At 30.7% G+C, this 18344-nt stretch overlaps 1 protein-coding gene across 2 annotated transcripts; it reads right to left on the minus strand.

Moving 5' to 3' along the window:
- Window positions 1–4820: 4820 nt before the first annotated feature.
- LOC111384560 (ER membrane protein complex subunit 10) lies at window positions 4821–11589 on the minus strand. Of its 2 annotated transcripts, XM_023008847.1 has the most exons (8): window positions 11194–11588; window positions 10487–10549; window positions 10298–10393; window positions 9514–9561; window positions 6177–6248; window positions 5963–6021; window positions 5386–5470; window positions 4821–5270 (listed from the first exon to the last, which is right to left on the minus strand). In XM_023008847.1, the coding sequence occupies exons 1-8, from the start codon at window positions 11527–11529 to the stop codon at window positions 5112–5114; spliced, it is 918 nt and encodes a 305-aa protein (XP_022864615.1). In that variant the 5' UTR covers window positions 11530–11588; the 3' UTR covers window positions 4821–5111. The 2 variants fall into 2 exon arrangements, with proteins under 2 accessions (XP_022864615.1, XP_022864617.1); XM_023008849.1 differs by lacking the exon at window positions 9514–9561 and having other exon boundaries at window positions 11194–11589.
- Window positions 11590–18344: the final 6755 nt, after the last annotated feature.

The following is an 18344-nucleotide window of genomic DNA, read 5'->3' on the forward strand; positions in this document are numbered from 1 at the left end:
ACGTTCTCAACCACTTCTCGAGGGATTTGATCGATCTTTCCACCAGTTGAAGTGAGATAATTGTTCTCTTTAGGAGTCTCGTACATAATTTGCAACACATAAGTCTTACTTTGAGGGTAGATGTCTTTTATGCCATGAATATTCATTGTACAAAGAATATGCATTGTTACAATTTTATTAGGAAAAATCATATGGAAAAATCATAATGAAGGAAAAATAGTGCATTATTTTTTGAATATGCCACAATAGTTATCTCATTAAAAACTTTGCCATGAAAATTCAATCGGATAAAGCACATATTTATTCCTCTCACAATACCATCACTTGAACCATATGCTTCACACATACAAAATCCTTTAGGAATAAATTAATAGTGATGCCAAATGAGTTGGCTATAATTTCATTTCATAAGTTATGCATAGTCAGGATAACAAGTTATGAACTTGTGATTGCATCCACCACAATTTTTGAGATATTTATTATTTTGAGAGTCATGCATTGCATGTTACACCCTCAATTTTTCCATTTCCTTTTCGCGCGCACATTTAGAATTTTGGACCGCAGGTACAAACATTTCAAATTTCTTTAGTAAATTCAATTTTTTCTATGATTTCGTCCCCTTATTTGGCCAATCATTAATTCGATTAATATATTTCGATTCCTCGCTATTCATAATATAATGCTATACAATATGTACAAAAGTGTTGTGGACAACTTTTTTCAAATATATTTCTTCTTATAACGACATAACTAATTGAGATATCTTCCTTTCAAAATTTCGAAGACTTGTACATAATCTGGGATTTTATAATTAGTTACGTTTATATGTTCTCCAAGACTATACGCCTTCTCAATGGTACCATATTCCTTATTTGCTTAGTTTTCTTTTGAATTTTTTTTCTTAAAATCGAATGTTTTCACGCTTCAAACGTGCCAAATATATCAATATAATTTTTACAAATTTTCTTAGAAATGTCAATGTGGGTTGTAGCATTTAATGTCGGTGTAGTAAGATATTATTAAGCTCTATGATCAGTAAATGCATCTAAATAAATTATTTTACAAACTTCTAATTCAAATTATTTTTTTGCGATGATCTAGATAATATAATGATGATTTTCAACTTCTTAGTTCATCATCCTCTAATGCGAAGAAAATTGTTTAGTCAAATTGATAATCAGCAAACTATGTTGTAAAACATCACTCGTTAGAGTTTTGAGATATTGTATAAGAGTTCAAACTACGCAAGTATTATCAGTATTCTTTACTTTTTATTCAGTGTATTATAATGAATTAATTGTACACTTATTGCACTATCAAAATAATTAGATAAATAAATTATGCTCTGATCATAAGTCAAATATAATAGGAAAAACTTTGATATTGATATGATGCTGATATCATTCCATAGATAGAACTTGAAATAAATTTGTTCTCAATAAAAATGATTTAAAAATTAATTGAATACGTCTAACAAATAAAAATGTTAAATCATTTATTTTCATCCCAGCTAATACTGATTAAAATGTTGAGATTTAAACTCATTAACATTAACAAAATACACATTTTTTATTGCATAATCTGAAAAATATGTCATAATTTAAAATTTGAGCAGTAATTTTGTAAACTTCAAATTGCAAACACCATGCTATCATCTAGGAAACATATCATATCTATTAGATATAAATAATATTTAGATTGTCAACATGAAAGGTGGTTAACCCAATTTATCACCCTAATTAATTTTCAAAAACATAGGAATTTAATCCAACCTTTAGCTAGTGATGATCAATGACAAATTTATGATACAGAGAACAACCATTATATGTGAATTCAATGAATTAGAAAATCTTCTTGTTCTTCAATAAATGTTCATTTGAATTCTCATTTTGCATTAGTATTGATTGATCAAGTAAAGATATAATTGGACATGCTAAACAATAAAATATAAGAGTTATTGAACTTCTAGTTCAATGCAATGTTTGTCACAATTGTATTAGTATTAATATAATATATCAATCAGGAAACATTGTTAGAATCTTAGCGAATTTCTCTTTTTATTTAATGGAGAACAAACTACTAGCAATAGTAAGTTTGTCCCTTCATATTACACAATATTGACTCTTTTGGAGCTTGAATAAGAATTTTGCATCTTATAGAGCAACACAATATTTTTTCTAAAATATTAATTTGTATAAATTGATTCAAACAAATCTAAAATGTTTAAATATGTGGATCATGTTACCTTCAAGAACAACAACTAATTATTCTTAAAATTTATTAATTTAATATAAAAGTATGCTTCTTCCGAAGTAATAGATCAATATTCTTAGGTAATATCCTTCCAAAATAGTAAAATGTTGTGTTTCTTCGGAGCAACAACAAACTAAATATGTACAACTAATATATTTTGCATTTTGATCAATTATAACATGGAAATTGAATATGCAAAGTGCAATGATTTTAATCTATAAATAACAATCAAGTAAAGAAAATGTGGCAGTTTATCGATTGGAATTGATAGGTGAATAGGAATTGATGAGTTATGTTACGTGACGTTCCAAATATATGTTTTAACAGTAGGACCATCAACGATTTTGTTTTTTGGAAAGAATTTTGCGATAGTTACGTATAGATTTCTTACGAATGAATTGTTAAATTTTAATTTTAATTGTTGAATTTGAAAAACAATGAGTTGTAAACGTCCTGTCTAAATTTCATAACAATTGAATAATGGAAGGCTTAGGTATCAACATTTTGATTAAAGTTGCAAACGCTATCCAAATCCTGCAAATTAATGCAATGTTGATTTTGAATTTTCACTCTATTTTGAGTGAGCTTATTCGTGCTGATGAAGTGTTATAAAATTTAAAGAAACAAGAGAGAAATGTGAAAGAAGAAATAGAGAGAGTAAAAATTCAATTATGTATTTTATTGAGAATCAAAGCTCTAAGGGTGTGTTTGATACACCAAAATTTTCCATGGAATTCCATTTTCCAACTTTATGGTGTTTGATAGAGTTTTATTTATATGGAATTGCTTTTTCTTGCTTATCTCAGGAATTGATGTTTTCTTGGTTTTAAAGAAAACCAAATGGTGAGAATTGGAATTACATGTTACTGTAGCATTTTATTTTTATTTTTATTTTTTGTGTGTGTTGGTAATGAAAACAAATTCTAAGATTTATTGTAAAAAAATATTTCCTTTTAATTGACAATTTCCATGTAAAACAAAGTCAAACGAACACCCAAAAATAGATGATTTTCTTGAATTTTTTATTTTATTATTTTTTTTGGTTTTGGCAATGGAAACAAATTTCATTCCCAATACCAGTAAATTATATCCTTTTAATTGACAATTTTTATGTAAAACAAGTCAAACGGACATCAAAAAATACTTTAATTTAAACATTTTTCACGTGAAAAATTATACCAATCAAATATAATAATTTACAATTTCTAGGAAAATAATTTCCCATCAATTCAATTCTCTAAAATTCGTTTTCTTTCTACTCAAATTTCATCTTTGCAATCAAATGGACTCTAAATTTGTAAAGTTTAAAATAAGAGTTACAAAAAGAGTAGAATAGAAACTTCTAGAGTAAAGATGATTTAAATATGTATTCTGATAAGATCAAAAAATAATAATTATCTCATAGTTTTACTACAAAATAAGTTTAATATAAAATTTTGAAAAATTATGTTATGACATTTTTTTAAAATTAATTTGAATTTTTTAATGAAATAGAACAATTTTATGCTAATATATTATCAATTAATATATAGAACTTAAAATTGATGAATCTTACAATAATTTTTCGACTGCAAAAATAAATAATAAATTGAGCTAACAAAACATAGAATTTTTTATCCTTTTACATTTATATTAATTTTTTAAGTTCTTTAATTAAATAATCAATAAGGGTCCATTTTTAAAAAATAAAACTCATTTTTTTATTTTTTTAGAATTTTTATTAAAATGCTTATTTCTCATGTTTTGAGTACTTTTTGTGTTTCCAATGAAAAAAAAAATTGGAAACATGTTTTTAGTTTATGTTCTAAGTTTAATCATATTTTAAAAAATGCATTTTTCTAAAATATCAAACTAGACAACTTTTAAATGTTTTCCAAAACTAAAAACTTGAAAACAATTAACCTACGAAAATAAAAACAATTTGAAAAAAGCAAACTTAACGTTCCCTAAGTTTCTCTCATTTGAACTGGAAAATTACATTATTTGGTCCTTTTAAGTTCTGGCCCCGATAGTAAGTCTTCAACTTCTAAATCAATCAAAATATTTTGATTCTCATCCTTTTATCCGTATTGCACATATAATTCCAAACAACCAGGTTTAACTGTCCATTAAAACTTGAGTAACGAACGTTTATAACACTATTTTTCAAAGAAAGCCAGTAAAAATATGGACTATGCTAACCTGTCAAGATCATTTGCACAGATCCTAACCAAACTATGAAAGGGTGAACTTTTTTTTTGTCCTTAAAAAATGGGTGTGGGCTCCCTTGTTTGAGAGATAGTCTGGCCAAGGTCTGTGCAAATGACTCTGACAGACTATCATTTTCCTAAAAATATAGATTGACCATTTTCCTTTCTTTTTGAATTCCTTTCTTTATATTTTCTATTTAACTTTTATAAACATCAACCGGTTATTGACTTTGCCCATCAAAAAGTAACAATCACATGTTCCTTTTGGTTAAGCAGATGAATTCCACCTATTGAAAACTAACTTACTCAAAGCTTTAAAATTTGAAGACGTCCCACCAAAAATTCACTCGACGGCCAATTTGTTACATAGCAAATTGGTTGGAGACCGACAACATAATTTTCCCATAAATAACAGATATCAATGTTCAAGAAAAGATCAAATAAAAAGTAAAATAGACCCACAAGCTCAAAGTGGTACCAAGTTGTTTCCCTATGTGCCATTTCAGAATTCTAGAATAATGGTCATACTTGTATACACTTGCCCATTGCAAACCCCAAACAGGTCCATAATCGAAATCCAGGGGCGGGGTGGGGTGGCGTGGGGTGAAGAACTAAAGGATTAAAGTACATAAGATTAGATGGGTTTCGCTGAAGATACATACTCAAGAGTTATCTTCTTCGCACTGCAGCAGTCTGACCACGTTGAGCTCCTGCCACCGCCTGCTGCGTTTGAGCGCCCGGTTGCCCATTGCCCGGTTCCTCAGCCATGTTCATGGCCTGGGTGATGGCATTCATGACAATAAGCCCAAGAGGGATCAAGTACATCCACTGCGATGAATAAAATAAGATGATAAGAAATATATGATTGGCTTTTTTCATGCTTGAGCAATTTTTTCGAAGAATAGAGAGGAAAATATGATGGTAACTCTAGATTTGAACTCACGTATTTAGCCCAGAAGGACCTCTCCGGAGGCGGCAATTCACCCTCTGCATTCTCGCCAACTACTTCTTCAGTAAATACTGGAGTTCTGCTTCAAAAAATTCTACTCCAGTTAAAATATGATCAACTTGGAAACCGTATGACTGAGTAAATTCCTAAAAACTGAGGGAAGATTTATCATTGATTCTCCCACTAAAATTAAGAATATCTCCGGATAGAGAATAACTAAATCGTTTGGATTGTCAGTTGATCTAATTCCAAACCAGAAAAGAAGTCAATTCATGTCGCTTGAGTCTATGATTTATTGAATGATCGACCATAGCAACACAAGAAGCAGTTCACGACACGTTTCTAGCGGGATTTCTTTTTCTTAGTAAATAACAAAAAATCAATCAAGTTAATCTAGTTATATATGTCAGGCATGAATTTTTTTTTGGTAATTGATGCAAAAAGATGATACGAGGATCCTGTAAGGGTATAAAAACTTCCAGGGGAAAAATAAAATGACTTTAATTATCTCAAGATAAATCACATTCCACGGGAAAATGAAAGGTCAAGAAGGTAAGTAAACATAATTCACCTTGGTGCCTGTTCACTGTTCTTCAAGACTGTGTGTGACTTAAAAGACCACTTAGCTGGCTGACACGAAAACAATCAATGAACAAGTAAATAGTACATTTGTGGAGCAGCACAAGTAAAAATTGTAAACTCTCAGACGTACTATAGATATATCATCGTTCAAAAATATTATATATATATATCATCGTTCAAAAATTTTCCAAGTGCAGACATACAATTTTGAATTGTCGTGGATACGGGCATGATCCTGGAGAACCATAATTAACAGCCAAGATATTCACGCCTTCCTGCAATTCAAATGCAACAGACAATTAAAGAAAACTAGAATATGAACAAAGTGAAGCTATGCTAACTCATGTAACCAGAAAGACCACCATACACAATAGACACGGAACACCCAGAGTCGTTATGAAACCAAATACAACAAAAGCTAGGTCTTGTTCCAAATAAATTTGGGATCAGCTAGGAAAATTTAATTTTGCAACATGGTTGAGTCCATCCCAACATCTATCGGAAGATCCAATGAATTAAAATTTTGGCAACCACATCAAGCTGTATTAATGTTGATCTACTTCTCACTCTTCCAATCTATTTTAAGGTATTGTACAACAGAATCTTAATTACGTCGACCAACACATGCTCTTGTCATCGTCGTTTCATCATCCTGTCACCCTGTACATGTTCCAGTATATTCTCATTTCTCATTTCCTATATTGTCCATACAACTATCATAAATTTATCTTAACATCTTCATGACCAATACATAAATCTCATGGACTTTGTTATTTAACAAATCAACTGACACAGGATGCGAAAGTAGAATTATAGAAGGGGAAGAGAAAGGAGGTGAAAAGAGAGATTTTGAGGCAAGAGGAAATCAATTTTATTTCATATAATCAGGTTTTGAATTACATTGCATAAGACCCCCTTATTTCAAAAGATCTTATTTTAAGTAAGAAAATAATATATAATCAATCCTTAATTATGTTTTCCTAAATTAAATATCAATAACAGAAACTAAATATAATTCTCTCTCTCTCTAATATTGCATCACCAACGCTTAAAGCATCTATAAGACTCCTTATTTCTCTCACTCTCTTTATAGAACCAATCTTCATTTTACCAATTCCAACAATCTTCATTTTACCAATTCTAACAAAGTCTCTATCTTAAAAAAATTAAAGAAGATAATGGATTTGGTTCTTCAAATGTAGAGAACCAAACTCACTCCCTATATATTATTTTTAATGCTTTCACATGAGATTACACAACTTTCTATGCAATTCTTTGAAGGGAAGCATGTAAAGAAAAGGAAGAAATATGTTTGGTCATAATTATTTATAGGAATTAGCACAGAAAAAAATTAATTATAGAGAGTGTTATTGACTACTCATTCTTTATTTTTTCAGAAGTTTCAAGATGCTCTTTGTGCGTGAAAATATCCTCTTCAATATGGAGAGCATTGCTGGAGATGTTCTTCGTATTATAAAGCATAGTTGGTCAAACAATTATTGCATTACACTTTCTTTCTTTCTTTTCATTTTATAGACACCTTCAATCACATAGAATCCTTATAGCACTTTTCCACTTCAACCAACCAGCAATAATATTAAGCATTCATCCTCCACAAACATGTAATCAAGGAATAACATACACTAATTGACTTCCATCTCGGATGTAACTCTCAAGTCCCTCTCAATTGAACTGAAAAGAGACAACTTTCATACAAGCTTATTGCTGTACTAAATTCTCTACTACTATTGCCATTAAATCGTACTAAATTCTCTACTACTATTGCCACTAAATCTCGCTTGTGATTACTCCGTCACACATATCCTTTATAATACTAATACATGTCATGGAAATTCATTTTCCCCTTGCACCCACCACCATATTTTTATAGTTGAACTATACACTAATTAAATCAGGAGAGCCCTAAAAAGAATACAAATTAAAAATTTTAATTTAAAATTTAAAAAAAAATAATAAATAAAAATAAATCCTTTTTTACTATTATTTTGGGTTCAGAGCTATTGCAATGATGGCCTAAGATGTTAAACTACTGAGCCAGGTATTATTTTTATAAAAGCGCCACAGAGCCCTCGAAGGAAAGAGAGAAACGTACTTAAAGCTGATAATATAGCGTACTATTATTTATTCAAAAGAGAACATAGAACAGGAAATAACTTTGGCTCCTCAAAATCTTGTTTCAGGAATTTATGGGTCCCAGGAACAAAACTCAAATCATTTTGATAGATTTTTCGTCTTCAGAAGCTTTTTGTTAAACATTGACCAACACATTTAAATACATTTCATGTGACACGAATAAATACACAAGTAAAGCTATTCATATTCATATCTCTTAAGTAGAGTAAATGTTAATAGATAAAGTGGTAACAACTACGTAAACCCATCAAAACCTTTCCTCGTTCCACTGCTAACTAACTCCTGCAAGGAGAAAGTTTGGCAATTGTTTATTCATAAATGCCAATCAATTTTTAATACAAAAATAAAACAGTTGAGTTTCCCATTATCCTTTGAACGCAGAATGTTAGCAAAAAGAAGACGCTAGATCCTCATCAGAACCTTACCCAGGCCCGCAAAAGAAGCAAAGAGAAAACTGAAACTGCAAGGTCTTAGCAATGCTAATGTACAAAGCTCCCAGGTTCACCACATCTCCCTCTCCACATCATTTCCTATTCTTGCATTTCAATTCCTTGGTCAAACATATCATAGAGCTCCAACTCTCTACTTTTCTCAGTCAAAATTGTCCATTTTGCAGTAAGTTCTATTCAGATACTTGCTAGCTACATATTAAACCCTAGAAAAGAGATATTTACACAATTAACAGGTTACAACTTCAGCAACTCTAAGAATCTCTCTCTTGGAAGGGCAAAATGATTGACCGAGGTCTGAATCTGATGTTGGAGAAATTTTTGGTAGACAAGACGGTATAAAATCGGTTTTGATGGAAAACTTCTAGGAATGGATTTCAGAATTCCCGATAAATTTCAGTATGGATGAGAAGTGAGAACAGGAATAATGCACATGTTCTAGTCTAAGAGAGGTGAAAGTAACAGCAGCTCTAATTTTTAAACAATTCCATCAATGATTGTGGTGTATAAGGGTAGTATCAGATGAGATGTGTCCAGAGAAGCGGGGAGGTATCAGAGAGAGGATCTGATTTTGCGTCTGAAATAATGACGCTGTTTTTGCAAGGAGTCTTATTGGTTGGATATAGTGGTGGTTAGTTGGCCATAGACTGATATCATAATCTGTGTATCTTACTTTCATTTGTTTGTCTCTTTTGGGTGTGACCAAAAAGAGAGAACCAAGTACGTCGTGGATTGAAATTTTTCATGTTCAATGACAAGCAAGGTACATTTGCCCTAAAATGAGGTATCTAATAACTCTTAAGTTACAGGACTACTATAGAATATGCAGATGTCACAAGAAAAATAAAGAAAAACATAGCTTAGCCATTATATATTCAGGCTTGGAATGTGCATTACATTTTAGTACATAAAACACCATTTTTAAGGGAATTATTACCATGTGTATCATGAAATGCTCATCCAGACCATCCCTTGGAAGACATCTCTGCAAGCAGATAAACAAGAAATCGTAAAACTGTTATAACCCATTCTGCCAGTTATCACAGCATCTGACAAGACATGGTATAAAAGTATGAATGATGTTATCCATTCTGATGGCAATTAGAAAGTTATACAGAATACTTGTATCTACACTGTGTTGTTTGTATAGTTGGTTTTTGTGATGAAGCTAACCCCATTAAGCACGGTTTCACACAGAACACTTTGCAACACCAACTAAAAAGACAGAATTGAGTAAGAAGCGAGCACTTAATCCATAATTCATACTCAATAAAACCAACAGAATGTAACAGCTGCTATGTTCGGTTTAACGGAAAATAATGGAAAACAAAAGAAATTAACCTTCCAATGCTCAAAAGTCAATGAGACTTTTGTTACACAAAAATATACAATCACATTCTGAACTTAAAGAACCGCTTGAATGATATGTCAGAAATAGTGAAGTTCAAACTAATAGCAGATGAATGTAACTAGATATTAATATTTTGGAATTTATACTTTAATAAATCATATGGGTAAGACCAAATTTTCCAGATGATAAAAAGTTTTCAAACTCAACAAGCAGGTTAATATATATTTAATGATGAGTCGGCATAATTTATTCATGACACAATAGTCTTCTGCGTGCCACACCCAAAAATGCATGTATTCACATATGTTTTTAAACACATGCACATCATTTACACAAAAAACACATCTCACAGGGTTGACCCCAAACGTACCGCCTTCACTGATGAGATAATGTACTCTCTTCCAGGTGGACTTAACACGTTTGATGGTACTCTTATTCTGTAGAAGTCATCACCTTCCAATAGTTTCTGCAAGTTTATTTCAAAAGGTTTCATCAAACTCTTCTCAATATGACTCCCATATTCAAATTATATTGGTCTGCAATTGCAACAGAAAATTACTTTGAAATTCTCCTTCTCTGTCTCACTAAGGCCATTCCTCGAGAACCGAAGCTTTGTAAGTGTCTGCATGGCATCATATATTGTCCATGTTTAGAGAGAGAGGTGGGGGCACGAAATCAACCATTGATGAGCATCTTATAACTATTCGACTCAGAAGTTGGTCAATATAATGAATAGCTATATCCTTATACAATTACAACACATGGTCGAAAGCACTGAGCACCACTTGTTGTTACATAAAAAGGTCATAAACACAAAATATTATAGCACAACACTGCACTACTTGATCTAGAAGACTAGAACTTCTTCAACAGTGTTCTTTTGAACAAGTTCTTCAGCTAAAAAATTATTTATAAGGTACAACTTTAAATGCATGACATAACTGTCCATGAACATCCGTGAATTGCTTCAGTTTTTCCGCCAGAAGTAGTTTAGTAATCTATTTTGTTACTTTATATATAAAAACTCCAAACAGCCAAGATAAATTAATGGAAATCAAATAAAGCACATCTATTGAGCAGGAAGAACAACACATCGATGCACTATTTTGCCGTGGTGATAAAAAGAAATTCTCCATCTGTGTTATTCATATTATTTCGTAAATAGCAAATACAATTATACGTGTCCATTTCACCGCATATACTCCAAGACTACTACTCAAAATACTATATCTTCCTCAATCGTTGATGCATGAAGTACAACAGTACCTGACCACCATGAGACCACGTCTTAAGGCGAGCAGAGAAGGAGCCGGCTGGCGCGAAATCGGAGTCGCCGAAAGCGTGTTCAAGGGGAAACTGGATTTTGGAATCCAAATCGGAACCAAGGTCCGATGACCGCTTCCGGATCGACGGAGGTGATGAAACAGTTCGGGTCGGGAAGGCTGCGTCAGGGGATCGGCCACCTTCGATCCCGAATTCTTCGTCATCCGCAAGAAGCTCGTCCGATTGGAAAGCGAACGAATTAGAAATGAAAAGAGAGATATTCCCGAGAAGTATCGATAGGAACAAGAATTTGAGAGAAGATGAATATCCGGTCCTCATTGTTGGATGCTGAACTGAGTGAAACCTGTATTGGCTTTTCAGTTCAAAGTGGGTTGTCTTCGTGAATAAGAGTCCAAATCTGGGCCGGGTTTTCCTTCGTAGAACTTAGTCCTTTTTTTATTTTTTTATTTTTTATTTTAAATATGATCTCGCTTCACAGAAAACCTAGAACCTTTTATATATATAGAATAAAAATAAATATTCAAAGTCTTGTTTCTTCGTTTTTGTCATCTATTCCCTTTTCGAAAAAATAAGACTACATTCGTGTACATACGCCAAGAGCAGTTTCCAGTTATTGACCTTGAACTAAAATATGAAAGTGTAAAAGGATCACACCCTCTTTCTTTTCTTACCTGTCCGGATCCATCTACAGCCCCTAGATCTAGGTTGGGCATTAGCACTTTACTCTTCGGCCTTGCTAGCCATTCGCTTGCTCGAGCTGTACACATTCAAAGAGGGGAAGCTAAACGGGCTAGCAATCGTGAAATAATGCTCCTTTTTTGATATGGCTTCCGAGTTACAGGTTGGGGAGAACAAGACGAGTCTATATCTCTGGTTTTCTCTTAAAAAGGTGTATCCTCCTCTACTTCCCAAATGTATGATTCCCTCATTTAGAAGATGGTTTCCAGTCATTATCATCAATAGCTAAAGCCCTCGGTTTCTTCCATGCCACTTGTGTCTTTGCTCTTGCCCAAAAGCGAGAAGCAAGTGCGAAGATGCTACGCATCAATCAGTGCTTTAAGGAGTTAAAACTTGCTTTTAAAATCAAGTGCCTCTTTGATAACTATTAAAATATAATAAAAAATTATCAAGCAAAATTTCAATTTTTTTATCACACTTTCTCCAACAAATCACTATTTCAAAACTCATTTTCCCAAAAAAAAAAAAATTGCTTTAATGATTGTCAAACAATTTACTCCGAAGTGTTCAATCCTTTCATTGATTTTGACTATTTTTAATGTCTATCGTTTATAAGAGGTTGAAAAAGTTGGTGCTTGTTAGTTTTTTATAACACTGATTTTGGGTGAATTATTGGAAATCAGTGTTTGTTTGTTTTTTTATAGCACTAATCCATTAAAAAATAAAATAGTATAATACTATTAGTGCTAGAGTTTCTTCTATTTCTATTGTTAAAAAGGCATGATAATGTTTTTCTTAGAAGGATACATTATCATCTTATATTATTTATTGGCACTGCTTTTTAATTGCATTAAGAGCACGTTTGACACATCATATTAGATTGTATAAACATTAATTTAATCATAACTAATTCTTATCAAATTTTTGGAAATAATACCCGGATTAAATTACCCAAGGTGTTTATCCTCCTTTAATCAATAGTACAAAATTAATGCATATATGACAGGTTTAGACTGTATTATTTATAAAATGATTTATAAATAAAAACAAAGTAGTAAAATCAAATTACATAAACTTACTTGTTATTGAATAAGAGATATAAATTTCACTTATAAGTGGAAAATAACTTATAAGCAAAATCACTAATAAGCAAAAAATCGATTATAATAAAAAACCTCACTTATAAGTGAACATGAAATTTATGTAAAAACTTAATTATATGTAAAAAATTGCATATAAAAAACTTGCTTGTAATAATAATAATAATAATAATAATAATAATAATAATAATAATAATAATAATAATAATAATAATAATAATAATAATAATAATTACACAATTATAAATAGAAAAAACTAAATTTAAGGTTTAAAACTAAATTTTATATGTAGTCTTTATGTCTGCAATGATTTAGGGCTGTGTTCCATTTTTGCTATCTTTTACTATGTCCTTCCATAAAATCTTGAATACTCACTGAACAAACGGGAGATAATTATGAGTTGGCCAAAAACAAACAAAAATTTTTTTTAAGCATAAAACAAAAATTCTAATAATAATAATAATAATAATAATAATAATAATAATAATAATAATAATAATAATAATAATAATAATAATAATAATAATTACACAATTTGTATAAGTAAAACTAATTAGTTACAAGGAAAAGTTCACTTACACATATAAAAATTACTTATAGGTAAAAAATAATTATAAGTAATAAAGTAACTTATAACTACAAAATCACTTATAAGGAAAAATATACTAATGTAAAAAAAATTTCTTATGAGTAATGAAATCACTTATTAATAAATTCAAGTATAAATAAGAAAATTATTTATATCTAAAATAATTTTAATATGTTATAAATATAGTAGTATTTATAAATGATTTTTTTACCTCTACAACCCTAGTCATTATGATTATTGTATCTCTTGTAGCTCTAATTATTTTTTATAAATATGAGGCTTTGGTTATTAATAAAATACACAAATTTATTAACTTCTCTCATTTATTATCTCTTTTTCTCTAATTTATAATACTTTATTTGCACAAATTTCTAAAAATTAGAGTGAATTAGTTAGAAGGCAGTAATAATGATATTACAAAATCATTACCAATACACGTATTTGTCTTAATTGTGCGCTTGACCATTCCCAAGATGTGTAACCGCAACGTGTGAAATTTTCTTTCATGATTAATGATTGATATCCAAGGTTGTCGCCAACCAAATTTATCATTACTTCCTTCTGTACCATTTTTGGAGGTTCAGGCTCTTTGCTTAAATTTGTAATTCATCTTCTAAATCGAATAAGTTAATATCGATTTTAGAAAAAATTACAGTAGCGACTTCTAAACTTTTTAATTTTTGCAGGCAGACTCTATCCTAACATTTTATTTGTGCCAAGGATTATCCATAACTTTTCGAAAATATGCATTTAGAGTCCAAACAAATGGAATTCATCCATTTTCTATTTGTTGATCAAGAAAATAATTTTGACGTCATTATTAATTATTTACATAAGGGTAAAAAATGGTAACTTTATCTCTTTCCATATAAAAACAATTAAAATAATTATATAAAAAATATCATCTTCCACCTCTACCAAACGCAACCCCTACCTAAAATCAAACCCTACTACCCATTGTCACCCATGGCTATCCGTCCTTGTCGTCACCACCGCCACCGCCACCGCCACCAAATCCATAGCCACTAACACCTCCGCTACCATCTTTTTCACTGTTAAATGAAACCTAAATTAAAAATCGAAATATCAAAATTGAACTGTTTAAGAGAAAATATGACATTGCATATTAGATTTTGATTTTTATATAGAAGGGAAAAGTCACTGATGGTCCCATTTGGCTTAGAAATCAAGGTCAACAGCCCTCCATCTAAGAGAAACGGGTTCGTCGAGTCACCAACACAGATCGGGTCATTGTCCCGAGACTAATTAGTGAAGGTACGCTACTCAAAAGTCTCATCAATGGAGTGTGACTCCAACACCAAACCGCACTAGGAGCACACTGTATCTCCCGCCGAGTGATCAAATACCACATCCGTATTCTTCTTGTAGTCAGAACAATACGCATCTCTCATGCAAAAATTGAATTTGAGCTGAAAGTTAATTGTGAATGTAATTCAATTTCTTACAAAGCTAGGATTTTGAAATCGTGCAAGATCAAAAAGGGGAATTATGTTTTGTTTTGTTTTTCTATCAGAAGAGTCTAGTAAGTTTCATGATTGGGTGGAATTTGTCTACAAGCCTTGTTTGGTTTTGGGTAGGGATAGGGGTGGGGTTTGGTTGGGGTAGCGCAGGAGTGGAAGATGATGATGACTTTTTTTTTTTTTAAAATCTAATTATTTTAATTATTTTTATATGGAAAGAGATAATGTTACTTGATAAGTGTATTTCTACACTTCTGAATTATTGATGAAATTGAGTGGATTCATATTTATAATTGTGTAATTATGGTGTTTGTAGGCCAAAATTCCAAATTGAAGAGAAAAAGAGGTATATAAAAAAATAAAATAAAGAAAGAGAACCAAAAGTGCACAAAAACATGACTTTAGAGACTAAAGTGTAAAAGTTTTGAAAGTTTAGGGACCTAGGGTTACAATTTTTAAAGGGCTTGATTGAAAGAAAAGTCAAAATTTGAGGATCTAAAATGGATAAGATAAAAGTTAAAGGACTGGACACACAATTATCGGAGGATCGAATCTGCAACAAAAAAAAAATGTAAAGTGGCACCTAGGAGCCACTATAGCAGTGCCTAGGCACCATCTTGCAGGCACCATGACAGAGCCATGGCACCTAAGTGCCATTGTAGTAGTGCCTGGGAGGCCCATTTGTCGAGCCAGGACCTGTTCTATTATTTTTAAAAGGGCCGGACCATTTTGCAATTAATGGAAATGATATGGGCTTTTTTAAATGCATTTTGAACTCTTTTTCATTCATTCTTCATCTCTTAAAACCCTAGACTTGAGAGAAAAAGATGAGAGGGAAATAAGGAGGAAATACAAAGGAAGATTTGGGATTTCAATGTAAGATTCAAGATTTCAACCCTTCATTTCTTCAAGAATACATTCAAGGGACGAGTTTCTTCTATTATTTTGTATCTTTTCATTATCTCCCTCATTTTTGTAATGGATTTCATCTCTAAATCCATTTTCTATCTATATTTAGTAATGAGCTAAGTGTTTAAAGTTGATATTTATGATTTAGCTTGAACTAAGTTTTTCTAGTATCAATATATTTACTCTTTGATGCTAAAATTGTCATTGTTATTGTGCATTTTTTATTGTGTTTATATTTCCATCATTTTTTGGCCAATAGATTATTGGATTAGGTGGTTTGTGCAATTATTGAGAGATTGTTATACTTTTTAGACCAAAATAATCAATACCTTAGGTGGTTTTAGGAGACAGAGATATATTCCTAACTTTAGGTGACTCATTGAACTATTTTCACAAAGAATTAATGCGGTTGGTTGCGATTTTATCAATATGGAGATATAGTGGATAAAGTCAATCAACTAGAGTTATTTTTGCTCAAGAGAGATAACTAACTAAAATTGAAAAATCTTGTCTAACATTATAACTTGGTAATTTACATTTTCGATTTATTAAAATATTAATGAAATGATGGTCAAACGATATCGTAAATCCCAACCCATTTAAAATCCAAAATCTTTTTACTTTCACAATTGTTAATTTAATTAAAGTCAATAATTATTTTCTTTTCATTTCTAATTTCAAGAATTTTAATTGTGTGTATTTTTATCGTTAATTTAAATCAATTATCATGTAATTAGAAGAAACACTCTTTGAGGGATCGACTCGGACTCAACATTCACTTTATTACTTGAATGTGATCCATGCACCTGCGATTTGTACTTTCTTGGCAAACATTATCATTTTACTCTTATGGAAATAATTAAGAATGAGATCAAAATCATTTTCTTGGTCAACTAAGGGAAAAGTGGATGGATTTCATCCATTTGGACTTCAGTGCAAATTTTAGAAAGGTTAGGGACCTCTGTTGGCACAAATTGAAGGTTAAGGTAAAATCTGCAAAAATTGAAAAGGTTAAGAACCGTTTGCTACAATTTTTCCATTAATTGTGTGTGTGTGTGTGTGTGTGTGTGTGTGTGTGTGTGTAATTCTTGCAACAAAGATTCAATTTCAGATTTTGAAAATATTTTCTTGAGAGTATGGCAAAAAGTTTTGATAGAAGGATTTTGATCAGTTTTAAATTCATTTTTTCTATCAATTGTAGAAGAAATGACATTGCAGTGCTGATCTAATCTTTCAGAAAGAGATAACATATCTCGCAAAGCAGGTGAACTAGGTTGTTCTGATTCATTATCTTTTTCAGACATATAATGAGGTTTTGGAATGTTTGGTGCAAAATCAACTCCTTTGATTTTGTCAGAAGAAGTTGAAATCTCGCAGATTAAAAATGATTTCTAGATCTTGAAGAAAAGGACCTTCGAAGATTATATATATGCAGCACTTATAATTAGGTATGCATATATTATATTGTTTTGAAAGTGGTAATTATATGATTTATGCTCCTATTCTTTGATTTATTTATGATTTATGCTCCTATTCTTCAAAGATTATATATATATTTATGCTCCTATTTATAATAATTATTAAATATCCTTTATATCTTTAACTTGATTAAATATTTTAGATGTTCTATTATGGTAATATATCTCGTTGTTGCTCCCGAAGAAGCACTATTATGCAAAAAATTAATATTCTGCTCGAAAACATGCTTTTGAAGAGTTAATATTTCTAAATAATAACATTATAATGAATATTCCAAAAGAATATTACTTGCTCTTGAAGAGCATGAATCATAATTTTAAATGTTTCAGCAAAAATTGATGTTCCTAAAGGACAATTTGCTATATTAAATGAATTTCAAATACGCTAAAAATGTAGTTGACTTGTTGATTAAAAAGACTCCGTACCTCAAAAAAATATAAGAGAAAAATCAACCAGAAATTTCAGAAGATTTTATTTGCTCTGTAAGAGCACAATTAAACAAAATCTAATATAAATTATATTTTTACTTCTAAAAAGTAAATCCTTGCATAATTTATTATAATAATATTTGATTGCTTCCAAAAAGTATGAATTATAATTTTCAATATTTCAGAAGAATATTGACATATTGCTTTTGAGTGAGAAATAATAAAATATAATGTGTAGCACATGTTTCGAAGAATATATCATTTTGAATTTATGTTTATCCCTCGAAAGAAAACATATAATTCATATTATATGGACATTGATTATTATATAACTATATTATAGTTAATATATTTTCAGGAATTAACTATATCTTTTGTATGATTGAATAGTTATTCAAATTACAAACATTGTATTGACCAGAAGTTCAATAACTCTAGTATTTTATTGTATGACATGACCAATTGGACC

Source organism: Olea europaea, unplaced genomic scaffold (assembly GCF_002742605.1).
Source record: "Olea europaea var. sylvestris unplaced genomic scaffold, O_europaea_v1 scaffold294, whole genome shotgun sequence".
Classification (NCBI taxonomy): domain Eukaryota; kingdom Viridiplantae; phylum Streptophyta; class Magnoliopsida; order Lamiales; family Oleaceae; genus Olea; species Olea europaea.